General features: G+C 36.1%; 8 protein-coding genes across 11 annotated transcripts; 4 read left to right on the plus strand and 4 right to left on the minus strand.

The window, feature by feature from the left end:
* Positions 1 to 27: 27 nt before the first annotated feature.
* On the plus strand, positions 28 to 3,486 carry LOC136414355 (synaptic vesicle glycoprotein 2A-like). The gene is made up of 8 exons (XM_066398332.1): positions 28 to 157; positions 209 to 533; positions 739 to 860; positions 1,644 to 1,788; positions 1,844 to 2,101; positions 2,147 to 2,336; positions 2,392 to 2,803; positions 2,854 to 3,486. The coding sequence occupies exons 1-8, from the start codon at positions 106 to 108 to the stop codon at positions 2,919 to 2,921; spliced, it is 1,572 nt and encodes a 523-aa protein (XP_066254429.1). The 5' UTR covers positions 28 to 105; the 3' UTR covers positions 2,922 to 3,486.
* On the minus strand, positions 2,147 to 5,084 carry Grx3 (Glutaredoxin 3). 2 transcript variants are annotated; one of them, XM_066398333.1, is made up of 3 exons: positions 4,887 to 5,084; positions 3,263 to 3,676; positions 2,147 to 3,218 (listed from the first exon to the last, which is right to left on the minus strand). In XM_066398333.1, the coding sequence occupies exons 1-3, from the start codon at positions 4,931 to 4,933 to the stop codon at positions 3,020 to 3,022; spliced, it is 660 nt and encodes a 219-aa protein (XP_066254430.1). In that variant the 5' UTR covers positions 4,934 to 5,084; the 3' UTR covers positions 2,147 to 3,019. The 2 variants fall into 2 exon arrangements, with proteins under 2 accessions (XP_066254430.1, XP_066254431.1); XM_066398334.1 differs by having other exon boundaries at positions 2,147 to 3,209; positions 4,887 to 5,080.
* A 543-nt stretch (positions 5,085 to 5,627) lies between these two features.
* Positions 5,628 to 7,179, plus strand: LOC136414514 (leucine-rich repeat-containing protein 57-like). Its single transcript, XM_066398561.1, has one exon. It carries the CDS (start codon positions 5,748 to 5,750, stop codon positions 6,462 to 6,464), a length of 717 nt encoding a protein of 238 aa, XP_066254658.1. The 5' UTR covers positions 5,628 to 5,747; the 3' UTR covers positions 6,465 to 7,179.
* A 27-nt stretch (positions 7,180 to 7,206) lies between these two features.
* On the minus strand, positions 7,207 to 9,936 carry Ctr1A (Copper transporter 1A). 2 transcript variants are annotated; one of them, XM_066398563.1, is made up of 6 exons: positions 9,611 to 9,936; positions 8,978 to 9,147; positions 8,791 to 8,918; positions 8,639 to 8,737; positions 8,438 to 8,467; positions 7,207 to 7,922 (listed from the first exon to the last, which is right to left on the minus strand). In XM_066398563.1, the coding sequence occupies exons 2-6, from the start codon at positions 9,131 to 9,133 to the stop codon at positions 7,721 to 7,723; spliced, it is 615 nt and encodes a 204-aa protein (XP_066254660.1). In that variant the 5' UTR covers positions 9,134 to 9,147; positions 9,611 to 9,936; the 3' UTR covers positions 7,207 to 7,720. The 2 variants fall into 2 exon arrangements, with proteins under 2 accessions (XP_066254660.1, XP_066254661.1); XM_066398564.1 differs by lacking the exon at positions 8,438 to 8,467 and having other exon boundaries at positions 9,611 to 9,931.
* Positions 9,937 to 10,723: 787 nt separating this feature from the next.
* RpS6 (ribosomal protein S6) lies at positions 10,724 to 11,664 on the minus strand. The gene has a single exon (XM_066398560.1). It carries the CDS (start codon positions 11,552 to 11,554, stop codon positions 10,814 to 10,816), a length of 741 nt encoding a protein of 246 aa, XP_066254657.1. The 5' UTR covers positions 11,555 to 11,664; the 3' UTR covers positions 10,724 to 10,813.
* A 570-nt stretch (positions 11,665 to 12,234) lies between these two features.
* Positions 12,235 to 13,797, minus strand: LOC136414343 (valacyclovir hydrolase). Its single transcript, XM_066398318.1, has 4 exons — positions 13,316 to 13,797; positions 13,117 to 13,267; positions 12,814 to 13,066; positions 12,235 to 12,762 (listed from the first exon to the last, which is right to left on the minus strand). Exons 1-4 carry the CDS (start codon positions 13,709 to 13,711, stop codon positions 12,669 to 12,671), a joined length of 894 nt encoding a protein of 297 aa, XP_066254415.1. The 5' UTR covers positions 13,712 to 13,797; the 3' UTR covers positions 12,235 to 12,668.
* Positions 12,266 to 12,730, plus strand: LOC136414353 (putative peptidyl-tRNA hydrolase PTRHD1). The gene has a single exon (XM_066398331.1). The coding sequence runs from the start codon at positions 12,266 to 12,268 to the stop codon at positions 12,623 to 12,625; it is 360 nt and encodes a 119-aa protein (XP_066254428.1). The 3' UTR covers positions 12,626 to 12,730.
* Positions 13,798 to 16,153: 2,356 nt separating the features above from the next.
* Positions 16,154 to 18,735, plus strand: Pdcd4 (Programmed cell death 4). Of its 2 annotated transcripts, none has more exons than XM_066398457.1 (7): positions 16,154 to 16,360; positions 16,658 to 17,010; positions 17,103 to 17,322; positions 17,373 to 17,655; positions 17,759 to 18,039; positions 18,085 to 18,302; positions 18,357 to 18,735. In XM_066398457.1, the coding sequence occupies exons 2-7, from the start codon at positions 16,802 to 16,804 to the stop codon at positions 18,496 to 18,498; spliced, it is 1,353 nt and encodes a 450-aa protein (XP_066254554.1). In that variant the 5' UTR covers positions 16,154 to 16,360; positions 16,658 to 16,801; the 3' UTR covers positions 18,499 to 18,735. The 2 variants fall into 2 exon arrangements, with proteins under 2 accessions (XP_066254554.1, XP_066254555.1); XM_066398458.1 differs by having other exon boundaries at positions 16,784 to 17,010.
* Positions 18,736 to 18,992: the final 257 nt, after the last annotated feature.

The following is an 18,992-nucleotide window of genomic DNA, read 5'->3' on the forward strand; positions in this document are numbered from 1 at the left end:
TATACAAGTTGTAAAGATTACATTCACATTTATTTAAAATTCTCGCATATTTTACATAAATCGCCAGTCTTATGCGAACAACCTCATATAGCGTCAACTGAGCCAATGAAAGAGGCGAAAGAAACCAAACTATACAGTGAGGCTGTGACTTTAACTGGTAGGTAGATAAATCCTCAATAGATCCATCAATCAATGATTAATTAATTAGGCTATGGCAAGTACAACCTCTTCGTCATATTGGCAACCGGAGGATGCCTTATGTGCGTCATTGTGGAGAGCATGAACATGTCCTTCATAATCCCTGCAGCGCAATGCGATTTGAATTTATCTCTTTCGAGCAAAGGGCTTTTAGTCTCCATTACCTTCCTGGGAATCATAACAACATCTTATTTTTGGGGTTTCATGGCGGACGCACATGGGCGGAAAAATATTCTAGTTTTCTGCCTAATAACCAGCTCTCTCATCACATTGGGGTGCAGCATGGTGTCGGCCACTTGGTTGTTAATCTTGCTGCGATATATGAACGGAGCATTGTAAGTCCGCTATTTATGTTCGAGAAGTGTTTTCCATTATTTATCTTCATATGGAATAAATGGCTTAATTAAACACACACTTATAGACCTGCTTTAAACTACATACTTACATAAACAAGAGGAAAACAATGATGCGCGGGTTTTGGTGCAATTTATTTTGTAAATTACGTGAGAGTGAAAAAATGCACATTGTAATTTATTACAGGATTGGTGGAGCTTCTTCCATCATATATCCATTCGCGGGAGAATTTCACGATAACCAATACAGGCCCAAAGTTATTACTTGGGTCAGCTCTTTTGTGGCTGTAGGACAAATGTATATTCCCGGTAAGAAACTGTTGATTTTCACTATAGAAAGTTGTGTTGATTTTAAAGTGAAAAATATTATAACGAACTTCTATAAAACACTTTTGTTATATCAAAATATATTCATGACAAAAAGGTGAAGGCAAATAATGTTGCCTTCAAAGAATTGAAGAGCTGAAAATTCTATGCATGGAATGGCGAAATAACTCATGTTGAAATTTTTATATGAATAGGGATTGATAAGAAGACGAAACAGCAAATTCAATTCGATAATCCGGAAGTATGATTTTTTTATTACTAAAAGATCTCAGAATAACAGTATTTCTTCAAATTAAAATATTCATAGCAAAATAGTGGCGACATGGGGAGTCGATTACGAATTATAAGTAATATCCTTGAGAATGCATCAACGAACTGTAAATTTTAAAATCAAATAGAAGATATTTTATACTCACTCGTTAAATATAATTCGTTAAGCTTTAATATTCCTGACCAAGTGGTGAAGGCACACGACAGGTTCTAAAATGAATTAATCGTGATATGTTATTTCAACGATTAAGAGAAAAAACAAAGTTTTAATGGCAAAACAGGCTGCAAAGTATCACTTTTAAAGTCTAGGCTGTAAAATAATTCTTTTACTGCCTAGGTATACAAGAGTATTTTAATTACTGAAAATTTTATAGATAAACGGCCTTCCTGTCACGACAGGAAAGTAAAGAATTACAACAAATATGCGGGCTACAATTTTAAATTCGAACATACGATTGTGATATCTCTTTAGAATATTTCTTAAAAATTTTGAAGGCATGGCTTGGGCGATCTTACCGCACAAATGGAGCTACCACGTGGAGGGACTAGGGATTGACTTTCGGCCGTGGAGGCTCCTCCTTATCGCCTACGCAATCCCCAGCTTAATAGTAGCTGCTCTTTTGTCTTTATTGCCTGAAAGGTTTTCCATTTTATCAAACTTAAATTATTATACAACTCCAAAAACTTGTTTTCAGCCCGAAATTTCTGTTGTCGCAAGGTAAACACGATCATACCTTGAAAATTCTCACTAAAATGTTTGTGTACAACACTGGAAAAAAGTCCCACGAATACCCGGTGTCCACAATAATCATGGACGAAATTGTGGTTGAAAAAGTGGAGGAAAATAGGAATTTCTTTCAAATGATGTGGAGCCAGACGACGACCTTGTTTGGGCGGCGATATATTGTTAAAACATTGCTCATTTGTTATCTGCAGTTTGGGGTCTTTCTATCGTAAGTTGGTCAATAATTAAAAAACATTTTATTGCTGGAATTTAGGGCTTCGGCCCTATCTTTGTGGTTCCCACAGATACTGAACACCCTCTCAAAGCAGGCAGAAAGCTTGACAAATGCAGGAGTAACTTTATGCGGCAGTGAAAACACTGACAATCTGAGGCTTCAAAAGTCCTACTTTATACCTTATAAATCATTATTTTGGAGGACTGACAATAACGTCACATTAATCGAGGTAAAAATGAATCATAAAACAGTAACTATAAAACGTCATGCAAGTTTTTTTATAGGACTTTTGCGACGATTCTGTTGATACCCACGTGTTTCTGGTAGTTCTATTAATAGGCTGTGGGATAGGAATTGCATACATTCTTATAGGAACTTTTATAAACAAAATAGGAAAAAAGAAAATATTAATAGGAAGCACTGTGGTGACTGCATGTTGCGGATTGGTGGCCCAATACGTCTATGGTTATGAAACAATTCTAACTCTATGTGGAGTCTATTTGCTCATATCTTCTATGATTGGAGTAGTAAATGCTTTTGCAGTAGATTTATATCCGACGAGTATCAGAGCAATGGCATTAGCAGTTTCCCTTATGTTTGGAAGAATGGGGGCTATGATCGGATCAAATTTAGTGGGCATCGTATACTATAATTACTGTGATTATATATTCATATTTTTTGCAGTTAATCATTTAGGTAAGTGTGAGCATTGGAGTTAAATTCAGGTAAAAAATGTTATTCTTTAGTGTTGGTTGTGGCAGCTATTTTGCTGCCCACAAGGAAGGTACAAGACTTGGGACCAGTCACAAGTTGAAGCACTAATTTTTTTTTTATATTAATAATAATAATAAACAGGAATTGATGTCCTAAATAAACAAACACAAAATTAGAAACATAATGTTACTTGCAGTTCTAATTGTCTTCATCTCCTTTTAAAGTCGCTACAAGGTCTCCACTACTCAACATCTCCTTTACAATATCCAAACCTCCAATCAGCTCCCCTTTCACATATAATTGGGGATATGTAGGCCAATCTGAGTAAACCTTCAAGCCTTGCCTCACATCTTCATCTTGTAAGATATCAAAAGTCTCATAAGGAACTCTACAATGACTCTCAACAATGACTCAATGCAAAACCACACTTCAAACACTCACTTTATCTCATTCAAAATTTCAATAATCTTCCGGCTAAACCCGCATCTCGGAATGTGTCTATCACCCTTCATGAACAACATCACCCGGGCCTGATTAATCAAGTTTTTCAGGCGTTCTTCCACCGATGCCAACTTCTCATCAGTAGGGTTATGCCGCTTGACTTTTTCGGTTATTTGGGCCACATCAGCCCCATCCACCCGGTCAATTTGCTTGCCGGACCGGAATAGGATTACTGTGGGCACAGCTTCTATATGATATTTCAAAGATAATTCGCTCAGCTCTTCTGCAGGACAGGCATAAAATTGGACTTTTGAGAACTCAGGGTGCTGGGCTAGGGTGTCTAACACGTCATTGACCTGGGGGCATTGGTCGGCCCACTGGGCAGTAAAGTGGATCACTGTGAGGGAAGGGGAGCTGAAATTTCGTCAATCTTTTCATTGAGTGTTTAATTTTTCTATAGCTAAAAAAATTTGAGACTTTCGTGTTTTGCTAAACTGACGAAAAAAAAACTACAAACACCTAAAATATAAAAAATTATTTATTTTTATGCTGCTGCAACATACTGCAAAAAGCAAATTAGAACTAATTAGTAATGTAAAAAAAACTAAAAACATTCAAGGAAAGTACATTAAGTTACAATACAGGGAAAATCAAAATTTCTCATTTAAACTCATTTATTTTTTTAGTGAACTGACAAAACCAGTACTTTTTTCCATGAGTTGATTTTTTCATAATTTTCCTACAAAAAGGTTAACATTGTTTTTATCAATATCTCATACTGTTTTTCAGCAAATTACATTTTATTATCAACATACACTATACATGCCAACAATTAGAAATCAAATAAAATAGCAGTTTATTTAAAAAAAATGGTATATATTACAGCTAAAGTTATCAAGAATGTTCAATATGAGCATCTTGGACAGCAAGACAATATTAGATTCTGCACATCTGAACATTAGATGCATATCTGCACAATCTTCATTGCTAAACTTCATAATATTATTAAACTAAGTATGTTGTTGACGTTGAATATTGACACGAACACTGTTAATAACTTTAGCTGTAATACACGCCATATTTTACAATAAACTGCTAATATACTTTTTTTGTAAGAAAATTATGAAAAAAAACTGATTTTGTCAATTTACTAAAGAAATGAATGTTTTAAATGAGGAATTTTGACTTTCTCTGTATAAAAAAGGCATGTGAAACATCTATATAAATATGAAAATAAGCACAACTATAAGTTATTTAAATGGTCTAACTTTTATTGTTACGATGAACATTGTCTCAAAGTTAGGACAAAAGCACATTTTTTAACTTCTTACTTAGAAAGCAAATAACTTGATAACGAAGGCCCCTTGGAACTTTTTTATATGAAGTAGTAGCATTATTTTAGCGTTCTCTATAACCCTTAGAATTTATGATATTGACTTTCCGGACACCCTGTATATAAACCGTGAGTTCTAACCTAAGAAATATAACATTTCTAATTAAATGGTTAAATTCAGTTAATTGTTGAAACCACGATTTGATCAGTTAATTTCATTATTATACCCTTTCAACGTGCAATTTTACTGAAAAATAAGAAAGTTTTTTAAATATTTCCTAATCGACTCACCTTATCGCCGCTTCGAAAGCAGACTCGATTTCAATAGTGTTTGGCATAATTTCAAAAAGTGTAATACCAACAAGGACGTCTTCCAGCCGTTTTTATTTCCCCTATTCGCTAAGCAGGATAATTCAGGGTTCCGGGGAAATAACGATACTTCCTTAATTGGTAAAATCACAAAAACAGTACAAATAACTGGCAGTGTATAATGCTTGACTCTATCTGAGAATTTTCAATCGGGAAAGGCCGTCGGGCGGGTTTTAACTTCAAATTGTTGACCCGTATTTTTGAAAAGTCACGTAGACCAAGTTAAAGATAAATCTTGATAACTTACTATGAAGCGATTGGAGATTAATAAAATGTGTGACATTAGTTTCTTGTAATCATATAATAGAGAAGCAACAAAAATTAGCGGACCTTCTTGAAGATTTATATTATTTGCCTCTTGATGCAATACACACATTTTGTGTTTGGGTGTCTCAGATCAACGTCAAGGCATTATTTACGATGGAAACACAGCAACACTGTGAGGATTAGATTAATTTCTCAAATTAAAACTATATTTAATACAAATCTTTAATCTATTAATATACGAAAATAATAAAAGGACCCACATTAATACTAGCACCATCTGCTGTGTTGTCAATACTAATTCTCAGCTGTTGTAGTAAGATCGTTAAAGTCATAAAAATAACGGCAAACGTCACTATCTTTGTTTACGTTCATAAGGCCCTTTAAATGCCCCTTTTTGTAAACTTTATTCCATTAAATTCTCTCTAGTGATGATTTTTAACTAAAAACTATATCAAAGTGCAAAAGTTGAGCTTTTCCAATCAAAATTTGACACTTTTTCTGTTAGGCAGAGGTATAATGGGCAATTCGGGTTTGAAACAACACATGGAAACCGCACAGAAAACTGGTGTTTTGAAGGTTTCCCCGGGCAAACTTAACCAGTTTCCACCCGGTTTCAAACAACTAGAGGGATGTTTGAGGACGCTGGACCTCTCGGACAACAAATTCGTGATTTTGCCCCCGGAAATCAGTCAATTCATGCAGCTGCGACACTTGAACCTCAGCAAAAACAAGCTGACGAAACTACCCGACTCAATAGGGGCGCTGACCAAACTGGAAACTTTTAACGCTAGTGACAACAGTTTGTCCACATTACCTAGAACATTTTCCAATTTGATTAATTTGAAGCAAGTAATTTTAAGCAACAACCAGCTTAAGCAACTTCCCAGCATATTTTGTGGGCTTAAACACTTGGATTTGCTTGATTTATCTGGCAACTCTATTTCAATCATTCCTGGTGAAATTTGTTCTTTATTTGTAACAGAATTAAACTTAAATCGAAATGAAATATCAAGCCTTTCTCCAGAAATAGCCAATTGTCCCAGACTTAAAATATTACGGTTGCAGGAAAACTGTTTAACTTTAGGGGCTATTAGTTCAAGACTATTGGCTGAGAGTAAAGTTTCAAATCTGGCCCTAGAGGGGAATTTATTTGAGCTCAAAGATCTGGCCAATATTGAGGGGTATGATGCATATATGGAGAGATTTACTGCTGTTAAGAAAAAAATGTTCTAGTTTAAACTTTGTAATTATTGTTTAAATTTCATTTATTTTAGTGTGTGTAACTGAGTGTCTTCATTCAACCAAAAAATATCTACACTATATGGCACACTTTCATATCTCTGCCCACCTCTATTTTTGTAAAAAGAGCTTTCCCATCACATATATTTTTTGACATTATGGCAAATGCTCTTGGTATTATCCAAATTTCAGTGGGAGTATTTTGGATTGGAATTTCAGAAAAATTAACACTATTCTAGCAATATCGTGACAATTTACGATATTGAAATAGTGAACAATATTACTATAGGTAAAAATTAAGTAATTTTTCCGATATCATGGCGAATGCGCCTGATAAATTTAAAGGCAGAGAGTATGTTGATCTCTATTATGATTTGTTACTGTGGTCCAATCTTCAGCACTATCACCTAAGGCTGCAAGTCCTTCCTATCGCTAAGAGAATAATGTACGCAATTTACATAAATCTATGTATTTTTTAATTTATTTATACCCGTATTTCAGAGATGTATACTGTGACTATTAGCGCCTAGCGACATCTAGGTATATACGTATATAGTTGGGTGTTTTTAAGCTGTATTCTAGTGTAGGTACTTACCTGAAATCATGTACCTAAGAATTATATAAAATCACTTATATACATGTATCAATCTAATTTTCCTTGTCATATTGTTTCTTGCATAAATATACATACACATTTACTATTATTAAATCAATTGTTTCAAGTCCAAACACCCCATTGTTGCATGACAATATATTTTCATTTATAACAATACATAAAAAACAAGAAAAATAACAAATTACTCTTAATATTTAAATCAAATTTAGACCTTAAATGACCCCGCTAGATTATGGCTGAAAACAACCTGCGGGTCGCCGCCTCTGTTTGTCCCCAAGAATGATAACTCCCAAGATGAAATGTGTAGATTTCATTGGGAAATGTTCCACAAAATATATAAATGGGTATATCACTTACATGCTAGAGGAAAATAGTGTAGAAACGCTCATTAGAGAATTTCTTATATGTGGAGTCTGGATAGGTATGATAGGTCATGTCAAATTATTATTTGGGGAGAGGGAATTTAATTGGGAAGCAGAAAAGTGAGATATTTCAATACGAAAAAATCAGATCTTTTATCGTCCGTTCAAAGGAAAACAAGCAAACTTCCTTCTGGAATGATCCTGCACCTCCCATAATAAAGTTACGTCATATTTAATACGGTGTGTTGCGCCTAACTATCATTTTTTTTTTGTCAATGACAGTGCTCTGTGACATCGACTATGACCGACTTTTTCCAACCGAAGAGAAAGTAGCCGACTCCAGCCCCTAAAACGACAGCTATGCACAGCCATACGTTGTACGTCATGAAGATCAGCATCAGGAAGTAGCTGAGGATCATTTGGATCATGTGCAGAAATGTTTGGTAGAAGTGGATTTTGCTAAGCATCGAAGGCCTGTAAGAAGATTGTCTCAAAATTTTGATAGCTAAGTTAATTGTGCAGATTTTGCAAAGAAGGGCATAAAGCAGAGGATGTGTTAAGCTCAAGGTCTCGTGGAAGTGAAGTTTTAAAATTCTGCCCAATTCCTATAACTTCAACAAAGTAGTAAAAGATGCATTTGGCTTTCTGTTTTAATTTAAAAAAAGCTACCCTATTAAATTGTTTTTTTTTCAATGAAAAACTTGCAAAAAAATAGACATGCGCTGACAATATTCCCCTTTCAACCTCCTTGAAATTAAGAATGACAATGTTCCCATGCTAAAGTTTATTCTCTCACATTAAAGCAGAAAAAGGAGTTGAAGCGGCAAACAACGCACCAACCAACCTACAAACATCTAATAATGGTGCTAGAAGTGAAATTACCAAGGACAACATAAAGGAGAAACACACACAACTAAAGGGCCTACTGTAAAGTACATACATGTACAGAAATAAGAAAGCTACATCCCAAAGAAGGAAAATAAACTTACGCTTGTTTATGGACAACTTCGCCAACCGCACTGTTAAAAAAAAAACGAATTTTTTTTTATAGTTTGAAATCAACATTTGTAGCGAATCCACAAACATAATTTTAGGCACATGAAAACACCTAAATTTAGGCAGACCACTGTTTCAATATGCATGAGTGAAAGTGCAGAAGTAAATAACCATTAAAACAATGTGATACTTACTGGACAACTTGAGGTTCTTCTATAACACTGGATGCCTTATCTGGCAACGATACAGCTCTGTATTGCAGGGAATTGTAGGTTTTCCAAAACAAAAATTCCCTAAGAAGGATTTAAGAGTAGTTTTTGAATTAAAAACACTAAGTTTTATTTACCTGTAATATTTTAGGCCTTCATACAGTGCAGCCATGATGAAAATTCCTATCATGCTGCCTATAAGGCCACCTACTGTGGTAAAATGCCATGGCTCAAATAAAACTGTAGCACTTGTTGAAAACTGAAACTAATTAGACACAAAATAAATGAGTAGAAAAACAATGCACATATTTTACTTTAACTTACCCACATGTTCATCATATCCATGGAGTGTCCCATACTATGCCCTGAGCTATCATGTTGGCCCATGTCATGATGCATACTATGGTCTGTGGGCATCACAGTGTGGCCTTGATGATTCATCATATCATGGTCTTCAACCATATGATGATGGGCATCCATGCTTTCACTCAATACTATAACAATTAAGGATTAAACTCAGTGCTTATTCACACAAAGACCTTATCAAATACTGCTTAATTACCCAGAATTGGTCACTGTTGAAATTGTTTAACAATGAATGGTATGTATATTATGAGCCGTTAATTCGATAAATCATGAATGGCAATTGTATTGAAGGCTTTAACTAATCATTTTTCGTTGAAGCAAATATGGTTGGTTTCTTACATGGACAAATCTTACCACAATAAGAGAGATAAAGTTATTTATTACTGTGGTTAAAATATCCCCAGTAAAATTAGAGGAACACATTGTTATGTAATAACTATATAGAAACATAGTTAAACAATCAATTAAATCGCCACTTGGAAATGTTTATTGTGAATTTATAATTAATTAAATCGGCATAATATAATGATAAGGAGTGAGTTAACTTTCCCTCACTTAAGTGAGGAGTATTGAAATATGTGTGGTGCTCACCTCTTTTAGAATAGGAAAGTAAAAGTAAACTAAAACTGAATGTGTTCTTTTCGTTGTGATTGTTTCTCAGACCGCAAGTATGCCTCGAAGACAGGCAATTAATTGTTCAAAATTAGGTTTTCCTTTCTCTTTCAAATGTTCAAAATTGACCAACACTACAATGATTTCACTGATTGTCCGGTTAATTGGAGTTGATAGGTGTGGCTTTTTGAATCTATTTACCGAACTATTATGACTCCAGCTAAGGGAATTGTTACGAGAATTAAAATTAACAGAAAACTAAAAATTGGAAAAAAACTGGACCAATTTTCTAAATTTTCCACTCTTGCCCGACAAATGTTAATGTGGAATTTTCGAAATGTATGTCAGTACTGTCAGTATCACTCAAATATTTGACATTTATTTGTACAGAAACCAATAGGTTATATTTGTCTCTTTTTGTTTCGGGTTAAATAAAGAAATTAAAAACCACATAATAAATAAACAAAGTGCTACGCGAAGGAAATGTGGCAACGTCGAAATATTTATTTAGATAAAATACAAATGCTCGATGTGTATGCATAGTAAAATTCGGGCAAAAATTGCTTTAACATTCAATATAATAATTTTACCACATCCCACTATGAAAATAAAAGTATCAAATGGAGACAGTACTTGCGAAAACAAATGTTAACACCCGCAAGTGTTAAAAAAATTAATCAATGGTATTAACAACCCAATAACCACTCTGGTAAAAAAAATAGCAATAATTTAATTACATCCTACGTGGATCAAAAATATCAATTTTGATAATAATTTGTAATCAATTATTACTGAGTATCAAAAGCATCACCTAATAAACCACTATGGAAAGTTATTCTGTAACTACAAAGTTGAAGCCGAATTTCCACCTTGCCGATTGGAATTAGAGTTCTTTCCGGGTAAACTTTTTTTCATTTTCGTATGAGGTTGTGAGAAAACTAACGTTCACAAATCGCAAGGAAGTGTCTTTGCAAGTACCTAACTTGAACTAGAGATATAAGGAGGAACTGTTATACGCAAATGTATTGTTGTCATTACTTTGACTAATTTACACTTGCTTGTTTTTAAAGCCCTAAATAAAGAAACAACAAATACTTAAAAGAAAATTTATTTTTTCTGAAATTTCACATTTCTAATAAGAATTTTCAGAAAAGCTCCAATAGCAAATAGGAATATTTTTTCTTATTTGCTATGGGTGCTGGATCTGCTCTCTCTTGTGCTGGCAGAACGGCGTCTCTTGGCCTCCTCTTTGCGAGCCTTGGACTCCTTCTTCCTCTGAGCCAGCAACTTGGCATAGTTATCAGCCTCCTCTTTGCGTTTCAAGCACCTCTTCTTCTTAAGAGCCAAACGATGACGTTTTCTCTGAACCACCACTGGAGTTACAAGACGTTGAATTTTGGGAGCCTTGTACCTTTGTTTTTTGCCTTCCTTCAAGGGCAAAGGGCGTTTGACTACGTATTGCCTTACGTCATCTTCCTTGCTCAAGTTGAAAAGTTTGCGGATGTGAGAAGCTCGTTTGGGTCCAAGACGGCGGGGTACTGTGGTATCCGTAAGGCCAGGGATTTCTTGCTCACCCTTGCGAACTACTACTAAGGCCAATACGGACAGGTTTCCGTCTACGATACAGCCCCGAACGGATTTCCTCTTGCGTTCGCCGTTCCTCCTTGGTCTATAGCAGGAGTGACCTTTAGAAAGCAGCAATCGCACTCGGGAGTTAGTCAACACACCCTGCTTCATGGGGAAACCTTGCTTATCGTTTCCTCCTGCGATTTTCAACACATAACCCTTCCATTCGTCACCTAATGGATCGGCCTCTACTTCTTGACCCATGCGTTTTTCGAAGAATATTCGGATTTTGTGTTCGTCCACCACTTCGAAGAGCTTCTGGCAGCCTGTGGCTGGATAGGACACGTTTAACTTCATTTTTAACTAGTTTTCAACAAGGAAATCAACTTCTTCCAATGGAAAATCAAGAAAATATTCGCACTCAAAAACCACATGGACCGGCCATGTTACAAAATGACAGAGCAGAGCAGCTTCACTTTTTGCCTGTTGTGGTAGAAAGTTGTTGGAGGGGGAGGACAATGACATTGACATTTCTACTCACGAATTTGCGGAGTAAGTAGAGTAAAGATGTGACTGCCCCGTGATATAGGTAGTAAACGTAGACAACATGTCAAGAATGTTTGAAATATATAACAAATTTTCATATAATTAGTCACATTGAGTAATTTCGAAATGAAGAACGAAAACAAAACTTCTAAGGCAGAAAATTATCAAGCCATCCAGTTATTGCTAACGTATTAATCTTGACTGTTAGTACAAGTATAATGTTCATTAGTGCGCGTGTTCTATCAGTAACGTTTGCTTTGTAATCAAAGACGCCTTCACTCTCCTGTCATCTCTTGTCACTGTCTGAACACTTCATAAATATCATTAACACAGTAATCAGTACCATGTTCCATTTATTTAGATTGATATATTTTATTTTCACTTGAAATGTAAAATGTTCACAACTACTCCAAATTAAATAAGGAAATTTTGAGAAGTTCTGAAACCTAAAAGGTTGTCCAACCAATAAGTCTAATATCGCCAATTTCATCTAATTTTGCTTTTGTTAAAAACTGTCTAGAAATGACCACAATAGTCCAATACATAGTTGTACGAGGTGATTTACTAAAAGACCTGAAATGGCCAGTAGGAGCAATTCTAGCCCAAGCTTGCCATGCTGTTACTGCAGTTACACACCTCTTCTATGAAGATGAACAGACAATGTCATATTTAAAAGACTTAGATAGTATGCACAAAGTAGTGCTAGAAGCATCTGATGAGCAGAGTCTAGTTAATTTAACCAAAAAATTGGAAGAAGAGGGTGTGAAGCATAAACTGTGGATAGAACAGCCTGAAAATATTCCAACCTGCCTTGCAGTTAAGCCTTATAAAAAAGAGGATGTTCAGCAATATTTTAAGAAGTTTAAGCTATTTAAAATGTAAATAGAAAAAGAGTTAAAGTAAGCAATAAACAAACATTTTTTTCTCATTTATCTAATAAAAATTCTGAAACAATCTTATTAAAACCGTCTGCATATTTCAAGTGTATGTTGTGTTTTCCTTGAGGATATCTATGTAATCTGCAATACAAAGATGTATTTAATCTCAAAAACACCATTTAATCCTCTTACTTGGAGCCTTTAATATTTTCTTGTAGATGCAGAGGATGCCCTTCAGGGACCAGAGGATCTTTATCCCCATGCAAAATTAATGTGGGGCATGTAATGTTCTTAAGACTGACATTGCAGATGTTTCCTCCATTTTCATAAATTTTAATCATTGTGTCACACCACTCATTCCACATAACAGTCAATCCCTTCTCAGTATAGAGTTTGATAAGTGGATTTTTCATTTTTTCTGACCATGCACTTAAATCCCGAATTTCTAAGAAAAGGTTTGTTTGCTTTTGTGCATTGAACTTGTTATAAACATACTTTCATATAAGGCAATATCATCTGAAGTAACAAAAGCATTTGCCCCCCAAACAACCAACTTCTCAACAGTGTTATATTTTGCAGTCAATATTAAACTCGAAATCCCCCCATCACTCCAACCCAACAAGGAATATTTGGCAATCCCAATACTCTAAAATTGTATAATTTGTACCCCAAATTGGGAAAAACTCTTAGGTACCTTCATGAAATGATAGGCACAATCTGCATCACGGTCATAAAACCTTTGATCAAATTTCCGGTTTGGTGGTCTACTTAATCCATACCCAGGAGGATCCCAGGCGATTATGGTAAAATGGTTCTTGTCCAGACCCTCAATTTGTGGTTTGAAGTCGCTCCATATTGATCCAAGTGCGCCTGGGAAGCACAGAACTGTTTTGGGGCCATTGCCGATTTTGACATAATTTATTATTTGGTTGCCAACTTTTGTTTGGGTCGATTTATGCAAGGTTGAGTACGACGTTCGTTTTAAATGGAGGTTTAATTGATGATTTATGGTGCTGTCACTAGCTTGTGGCGTTAATTTTGAAAACAATTTAAATTTTTTCACTGCAAAATTTTCCTTTATTATATGCATGGTGATGGCAATAACATTAGTACGGAAGTGTCTTTTGACCTTTAATCAAAAGACGGCTTGGTTTTGATTATCAGTAAAAATTAATTAAATAGTTAATAATAATCATTATCAACAACTAGTTGAAAACATAAACAAATCCATCATAACCCCACATCGGAAATTAGACGTAAAGACTAAAGAATAAGTATTCCTTAGTTTTGGTGACTTTAGAACATACGTCAAAATCAGGAAGGACATGGGAAGCATTACCAATGTTTAAAAATTTTAAATGGCAGTATTTTCAGCTAACTTTAAACTCTTAGTGACGTCAAACTCTCCAAATTTAACTAAAACATTGAACACTTAATTCACAAAGTTAACTAGGATTGTTAGTTGCTCTTTATAAAGCAATTCTAGGGAAAAATTCTTAGTTATACCTTCGTATATTATTCAGATTTGAATACAAATTTAGGACTTGTCCTTCAGCAGCCATTTTGAATTGACGTTCTAACCACAATAACTTCCTGTTCTACTAGGTTGTTCGGAAAGTAATTTCGTTTTTTTATGTGAAAATGAATGACAGTTTTCGTATAATAAACAAATGCTTTATTAAATTATATATTGGCCGTTCTGGTCCAACACCTTTTGCCATCTTTCTGGTAGTAGCATAATTCCACGCTCATAAAATTTTTTGTCTTTGCTGGCAAAAAACTGATCGAGGTGGTTTTTGACCTCATCATTTGAGATGAAAGTTTTACCGTCTAAAAAATTTTGGAGTGACCGGAACAAATAATAATCCGATGGTGCCAGGTCTGGAGAATATGGTGGGTGTGGCATTGTGTCCCATTCAAGCTGTAAAAGCTTTTGGCGAGTGACCAAACTTGTGTGAGGTCTCGCGTTGTCTTGGTGAAACACTACACCTTTTCTGTTGATTAGTTCGGGTCTTTTCTGTTGAAGTGCATCCTTCAGTTTGTCCAGCTGCTGGCAGTAGACTTCCGAATTAATCGTTGTGTTATCCGGTAAAAGCTCAAAAAAAACGATTCCTTTAAAATCCCACCAAACAGACAGCATCACCTTTTTTTGGTGAATATCGGCTTTGGAAATGGTTTGAGTCGATTCATCTTTTTTGCTCCATGACCTCTTGCGTTTGACGTTGTTGTATACAACCCATTTTTCGTCCCCAGTAATGATGCGCTTCAAAAACGGATCATTTTTGTCACGTTTGAGAAGCGAATCGCAGACGTCAATGCGGCGACACAGATTTCTCTCTGTGAGAACATGGGGAACCCATATATCGAGCTTCGAGGATAATCCCAGGCCTTTCAAGTGGTCATAAACTGTTGAATTCGATAAATTTAACTTCAATCCGATCTCACGTGTTGTTATTCGACGGTTCGCATCAACTAATGCCTTTATGGCGTCTTTATCAGCTTCAACCGGCCTTGCCGAACGTGGTGCATCTTCGACATCAAAATTGCCAGATCGAAATTTAGAGAACCAGTTCTGACACTGGCGTACTGTCAACACACCTTCTCCATACACATCGGTCAATTTCTTTCTGGCTTGAACAGCATTTTTACCCTTTCTGTAGTAAAACAGTAGGATATGTCGAAAATGCTGCTTATCGCTCTCCATATTTAAAAGGGCACCAACCAAAAACTACTGCGTAGAATTAATTGAAATGTTTCACACACAAGCCTTGTTATATGAGCTCTCAAAGCATATAAAAATTATATGGCTTAAGTGTGAGGTTAAGTGCAAAAAAATACCATTAAATCCTCTGTCGGGAAAAAACGAAATTACTTTCCGAACAACCTAATAGTTCGCTTTTTATCGACTTCTGATTTAAGATTAAAAAATGTTATCACTTATTACACATAAACGCACGCAATTTTTAAATCATATTAATAATAATCAAATTACTTTTTAAGTTAACACGATTTGATCTGAAATTACAAGTGAAAAAAGAACGTGTGGCGGAGCCAGCAGCGCGTGCAGTGTCACTCGTCTAATAATGACAGTGACAGTGCACTGCGAACCAGAGCAGTATCTCGGTTCTGTAGAGAACTAAAACAACGCCGGGAAAACATTTTCCGTAACGGTTTCCGGAAATACATTCTGGATAGTTCGATCCAAACCATATAAAACCGTTGATCACATCACCAACGGTCTCTTTTCTCTTCCGGGCCTCGCACCCTCCACATGTACTCCAACTGGTAACAATCATACTCTGTACACAGTAGAAATAAGTTTATTCTAAGTTTATTAATAAAACACATCACGTTCCTGTTTGACGAGTTTGGTGTAGCAATCCTATTTCTGACACCCAATGGAAAACGCCTAGTACTTCCAGACCTCACCAGCAGAACAAACGGTTCATATGTCACTGTCATCTTAACTTCCGTTTCCGGTATACCTTCCCAAACCCCCACGGCAGCACATTCTCTCTCTCTATAATACACAACAATACCCTATCTATTTCTCTCAATCTAATGTTGCGTAATAAATTTACAACCATCTAGATTAGTTGTGATTTGTTTATAGCGTATAAATGGCGGTGTAGTCTCGCAGGAGTATTACGTGAATTTCTAAATAAAACCCAGTATTTTGAAGAAAAACGTTGATCGAACGTATTGTTCACAAGTGCTTTTCACTGTATTTCTGTTAGTGGTAAGTTAATTCATCATTTTAGGCTGATTTCTTTGGTTTTCAGTTAAGCACCCGTCGTGTGCCAGCTGGGGTTTGTTTTTGTTTACTATTTCGCTCCTCAAAGTACCGATTACGATTTCTAGGATAAAAATCTGAATATTCAAGCCGTTTCATGGCTTAGTAAACAATTTATTTATAGGTTTTACCATTATATATTCCAGTTCCACAATGTTTACATTCATTACTACCTAGGCAAATCGTGTTGTAACATGTAGAAAAATTTATCTATCAACATGCATTTAATTTTTTTTAATTCAGATCACTGTTTAATCTCCACCCTGATTAATCCAAAGCACCAGGGAAACTCCTCCAGGGCATACCCCTTTTGGACCCCGTAACTGCTTACTAATCAACTGATAAACCACCTCTTACTAAGTCCCTAAGTGATAACCAAAAAGTGTCATGGCAAGAGATCGTGGCGATATTGCCATAGATACCCTGTCAGGGGAGGAGGATATTGAGAAGGTAGTTGAGAGGGAAATGGCTGCAGCCCATGAAAATGCCACTGCAGCCCCTGTTGAGGTGACAACAAGGCGCAAGCTTAAGAAGGTTCATCGACAGAATAGCAAGGAGGGGAACTTAAATGTGGGACCATTTGTTCATAAACCTCGGTAAATATAGTTGATTTGAAATACCCCAAGATCTTAATACTAATTGTTTTATAAATAAACCTTACCTTTACTAAAAACGTCTTGTTGAGTAGGTCCTGGAAAAACAGTCGTCGCTCTCGCAACGGCTACGGACGTGGTCTACCCAAGAAAGGGGGTGCTGGAGGCAAAGGAGTATGGGGTAAACCTGGTTCTGAACTCTTGGAAGACATTGAAGATATCAATGACCCCAATTTTGATTCTGAGCTGGATGCTAGTGGTATTGAGCTAAAAGCTGTTGTGCCTGAATTGCCCAGCGAGGATTTAAAGAAAAAGGTATAATTCAATCAAACCAAGTATTACCTATTTAAGTGATTGTTCTATAGTGTGAGCCAATTATATTGGAATTCTTTGAAAGCAATGACATCCAGGAGGTGATTCAATCAGTGGAGGAGGCTGTGAGTCCCAATCATCGATATGTGTTTGTTCAACAAGCAATAGAGATTGCAATGGACCACAAACCCTCTCACAGAGAACTCACTTCTGTTCTCATTTCTGACCTCTATGGCTATGTTCTCTCTGAGTCTGATATTGTCAAGGCCTTTGAGAACCTTTTGGCTGACTTAAATGACTTGATTCTGGATATTCCAGATGCCCCAATTGTCCTTGGTGAGTACTTTATTAAACTGAAGTCAGAGCTGTTGAAGAGACAAAATCGCAACAGGATAGAACAAATACTTTACAGTAATAATAATTTTTTCCTTTTGTTTAGGGAACTTCATAGCACGCGCCATCGCCGACGACTGCATTCCTCCGCGCTTCATCGTCGATATTAAGGGTAAGAGCGACGATAAAAACTTCCAAGAGGCGTTGGTGCATGCCGATACTCTGTTGTCCATGGAGCACGGACTGGTGCGATTGGACAATGTCTGGGGAGTGGGAGGACCTCTCAGACCAGTACAGGCGCTAACTAGGCAGATGTCACTTCTGCTACAGGAGTTTGTTTCCAGCGGGGATGTCGAGGAAGCGTCGCGCTGCCTAAAGGAACTCGAGGTGAGGTCTTTAACCATCACGAAATATTTTGAAAATTGTTTGTAGGTACCTCACTTCCACCACGAACTGGTTTATGAGGCCATTCTGATGGCATTGGAAGCGAACAGTGAAACCACCGAGAAGGCTGTTTGCAGTTTATTGAAAGCATTCGATTCGAGTGTCTTAATCACGCGCGACCAGTTGGAAAGAGGTTTCTTCCGTGTTTTCGACGATCTACCTGACATTTGTATGGACGTTCCTTTGGCCTATGTAATTTTGGATAGGTAATTATCTCTCTTACAATTCAGTCCCATATTTAATATTCATTTTTTCAACAGATTCATAGATCTCTGCCGCAATGAAGGTTTTTTGACCGACAAAATCATCGCACGATTCCCCTCCAGAGGACGCAAACGTTTCGTCTCTGAAGGCGATCATTTTGTCTCGAAAGATAAACAGAACAAGTCCCAGGAATACTAATCGGCTTCTCCTCGATTAACGACCGGCAGATTTACGATTTTATTGTTTATGTATAACGCAACCAAACGACAACGGGGATTTATTCAGTAGTAGTTGCGCATGCGCACAAAACTATAAGGGCTTAAGTTTTCTATAGTTGCTAACAATAATTTAGTATTATCACTGTCTTATTATAGTGGATTTTTATGATACTTTGTTAATTGTATTGAGGTAGTTTTGAAATAAAAAATCAAAGTTGGAAAGCTCATATTCGTTTTAATTTTGTAATGTCAAATCAGTTTTATATTCTATTATTATTTAGGTATTTTTTTAAATCAAAAATCCTTATTCCTTTGATAAAACTGTGCAGCTGCCAACTTCTAGCCTTTAGAATATTCAGATGATATAAAATCAAACCAGATGTCTGGTGGCACCATCTAAGAGACGATAGACCAAGTTAATTCATTATTCAGCAGGAAATGTCTTATCGTGCCATCTCATCGAGAGTATTTGAA

This window comes from Euwallacea similis, chromosome 17 (assembly GCF_039881205.1).
Source record: "Euwallacea similis isolate ESF13 chromosome 17, ESF131.1, whole genome shotgun sequence".
NCBI classification, from domain to species: domain Eukaryota; kingdom Metazoa; phylum Arthropoda; class Insecta; order Coleoptera; family Curculionidae; genus Euwallacea; species Euwallacea similis.

What these genes read in the sequence shown, in the direction of transcription:
- LOC136414355 (XM_066398332.1), top strand. Translation starts at nt 106, where the DNA reads ATGAAAGAGGCGAAAGAAACCAAACTATACAGTGAGGCTGTGACTTTA. An exon ending in AGGACAAATGTATATTCCCG is followed by an intron (nt 861 to 1,643) that starts GTAAGAAACTGT and finishes AAAATTTTGAAG; the next exon opens with GCATGGCTTGGGCGATCTTA. An exon ending in CAGTTTGGGGTCTTTCTATC is followed by an intron (nt 2,102 to 2,146) that starts GTAAGTTGGTCA and finishes GCTGGAATTTAG; the next exon opens with GGCTTCGGCCCTATCTTTGT.
- Grx3 (XM_066398333.1), bottom strand. Translation starts at nt 4,933, where the DNA reads ATGCCAAACACTATTGAAATCGAGTCTGCTTTCGAAGCGGCGATAAG. An exon ending in GCTTTCGAAGCGGCGATAAG is followed by an intron (nt 3,677 to 4,886) that starts GTGAGTCGATTA and finishes ACGAAATTTCAG; the next exon opens with CTCCCCTTCCCTCACAGTGA. An exon ending in GAAATTTTGAATGAGATAAA is followed by an intron (nt 3,219 to 3,262) that starts GTGAGTGTTTGA and finishes CATTGTTGAGAG; the next exon opens with TCATTGTAGAGTTCCTTATG.
- LOC136414514 (XM_066398561.1), top strand. Translation starts at nt 5,748, where the DNA reads ATGGGCAATTCGGGTTTGAAACAACACATGGAAACCGCACAGAAAACT.
- Ctr1A (XM_066398563.1), bottom strand. Translation starts at nt 9,133, where the DNA reads ATGGATGCCCATCATCATATGGTTGAAGACCATGATATGATGAATCAT. An exon ending in GAAGGCCTAAAATATTACAG is followed by an intron (nt 8,738 to 8,790) that starts GTAAATAAAACT and finishes AATCCTTCTTAG; the next exon opens with GGAATTTTTGTTTTGGAAAA. An exon ending in GAAGAACCTCAAGTTGTCCA is followed by an intron (nt 8,468 to 8,638) that starts GTAAGTATCACA and finishes TTTTTTTAACAG; the next exon opens with TGCGGTTGGCGAAGTTGTCC.
- RpS6 (XM_066398560.1), bottom strand. Translation starts at nt 11,554, where the DNA reads ATGAAGTTAAACGTGTCCTATCCAGCCACAGGCTGCCAGAAGCTCTTC.
- LOC136414353 (XM_066398331.1), top strand. Translation starts at nt 12,266, where the DNA reads ATGACCACAATAGTCCAATACATAGTTGTACGAGGTGATTTACTAAAA.
- LOC136414343 (XM_066398318.1), bottom strand. Translation starts at nt 13,711, where the DNA reads ATGCATATAATAAAGGAAAATTTTGCAGTGAAAAAATTTAAATTGTTT. An exon ending in GTGCCTATCATTTCATGAAG is followed by an intron (nt 13,268 to 13,315) that starts GTACCTAAGAGT and finishes ATACAATTTTAG; the next exon opens with AGTATTGGGATTGCCAAATA. An exon ending in TGATATTGCCTTATATGAAA is followed by an intron (nt 13,067 to 13,116) that starts GTATGTTTATAA and finishes ACCTTTTCTTAG; the next exon opens with AAATTCGGGATTTAAGTGCA.
- Pdcd4 (XM_066398457.1), top strand. Translation starts at nt 16,802, where the DNA reads ATGGCAAGAGATCGTGGCGATATTGCCATAGATACCCTGTCAGGGGAG. An exon ending in GCGAGGATTTAAAGAAAAAG is followed by an intron (nt 17,323 to 17,372) that starts GTATAATTCAAT and finishes ATTGTTCTATAG; the next exon opens with TGTGAGCCAATTATATTGGA. An exon ending in GCTGCCTAAAGGAACTCGAG is followed by an intron (nt 18,040 to 18,084) that starts GTGAGGTCTTTA and finishes AATTGTTTGTAG; the next exon opens with GTACCTCACTTCCACCACGA.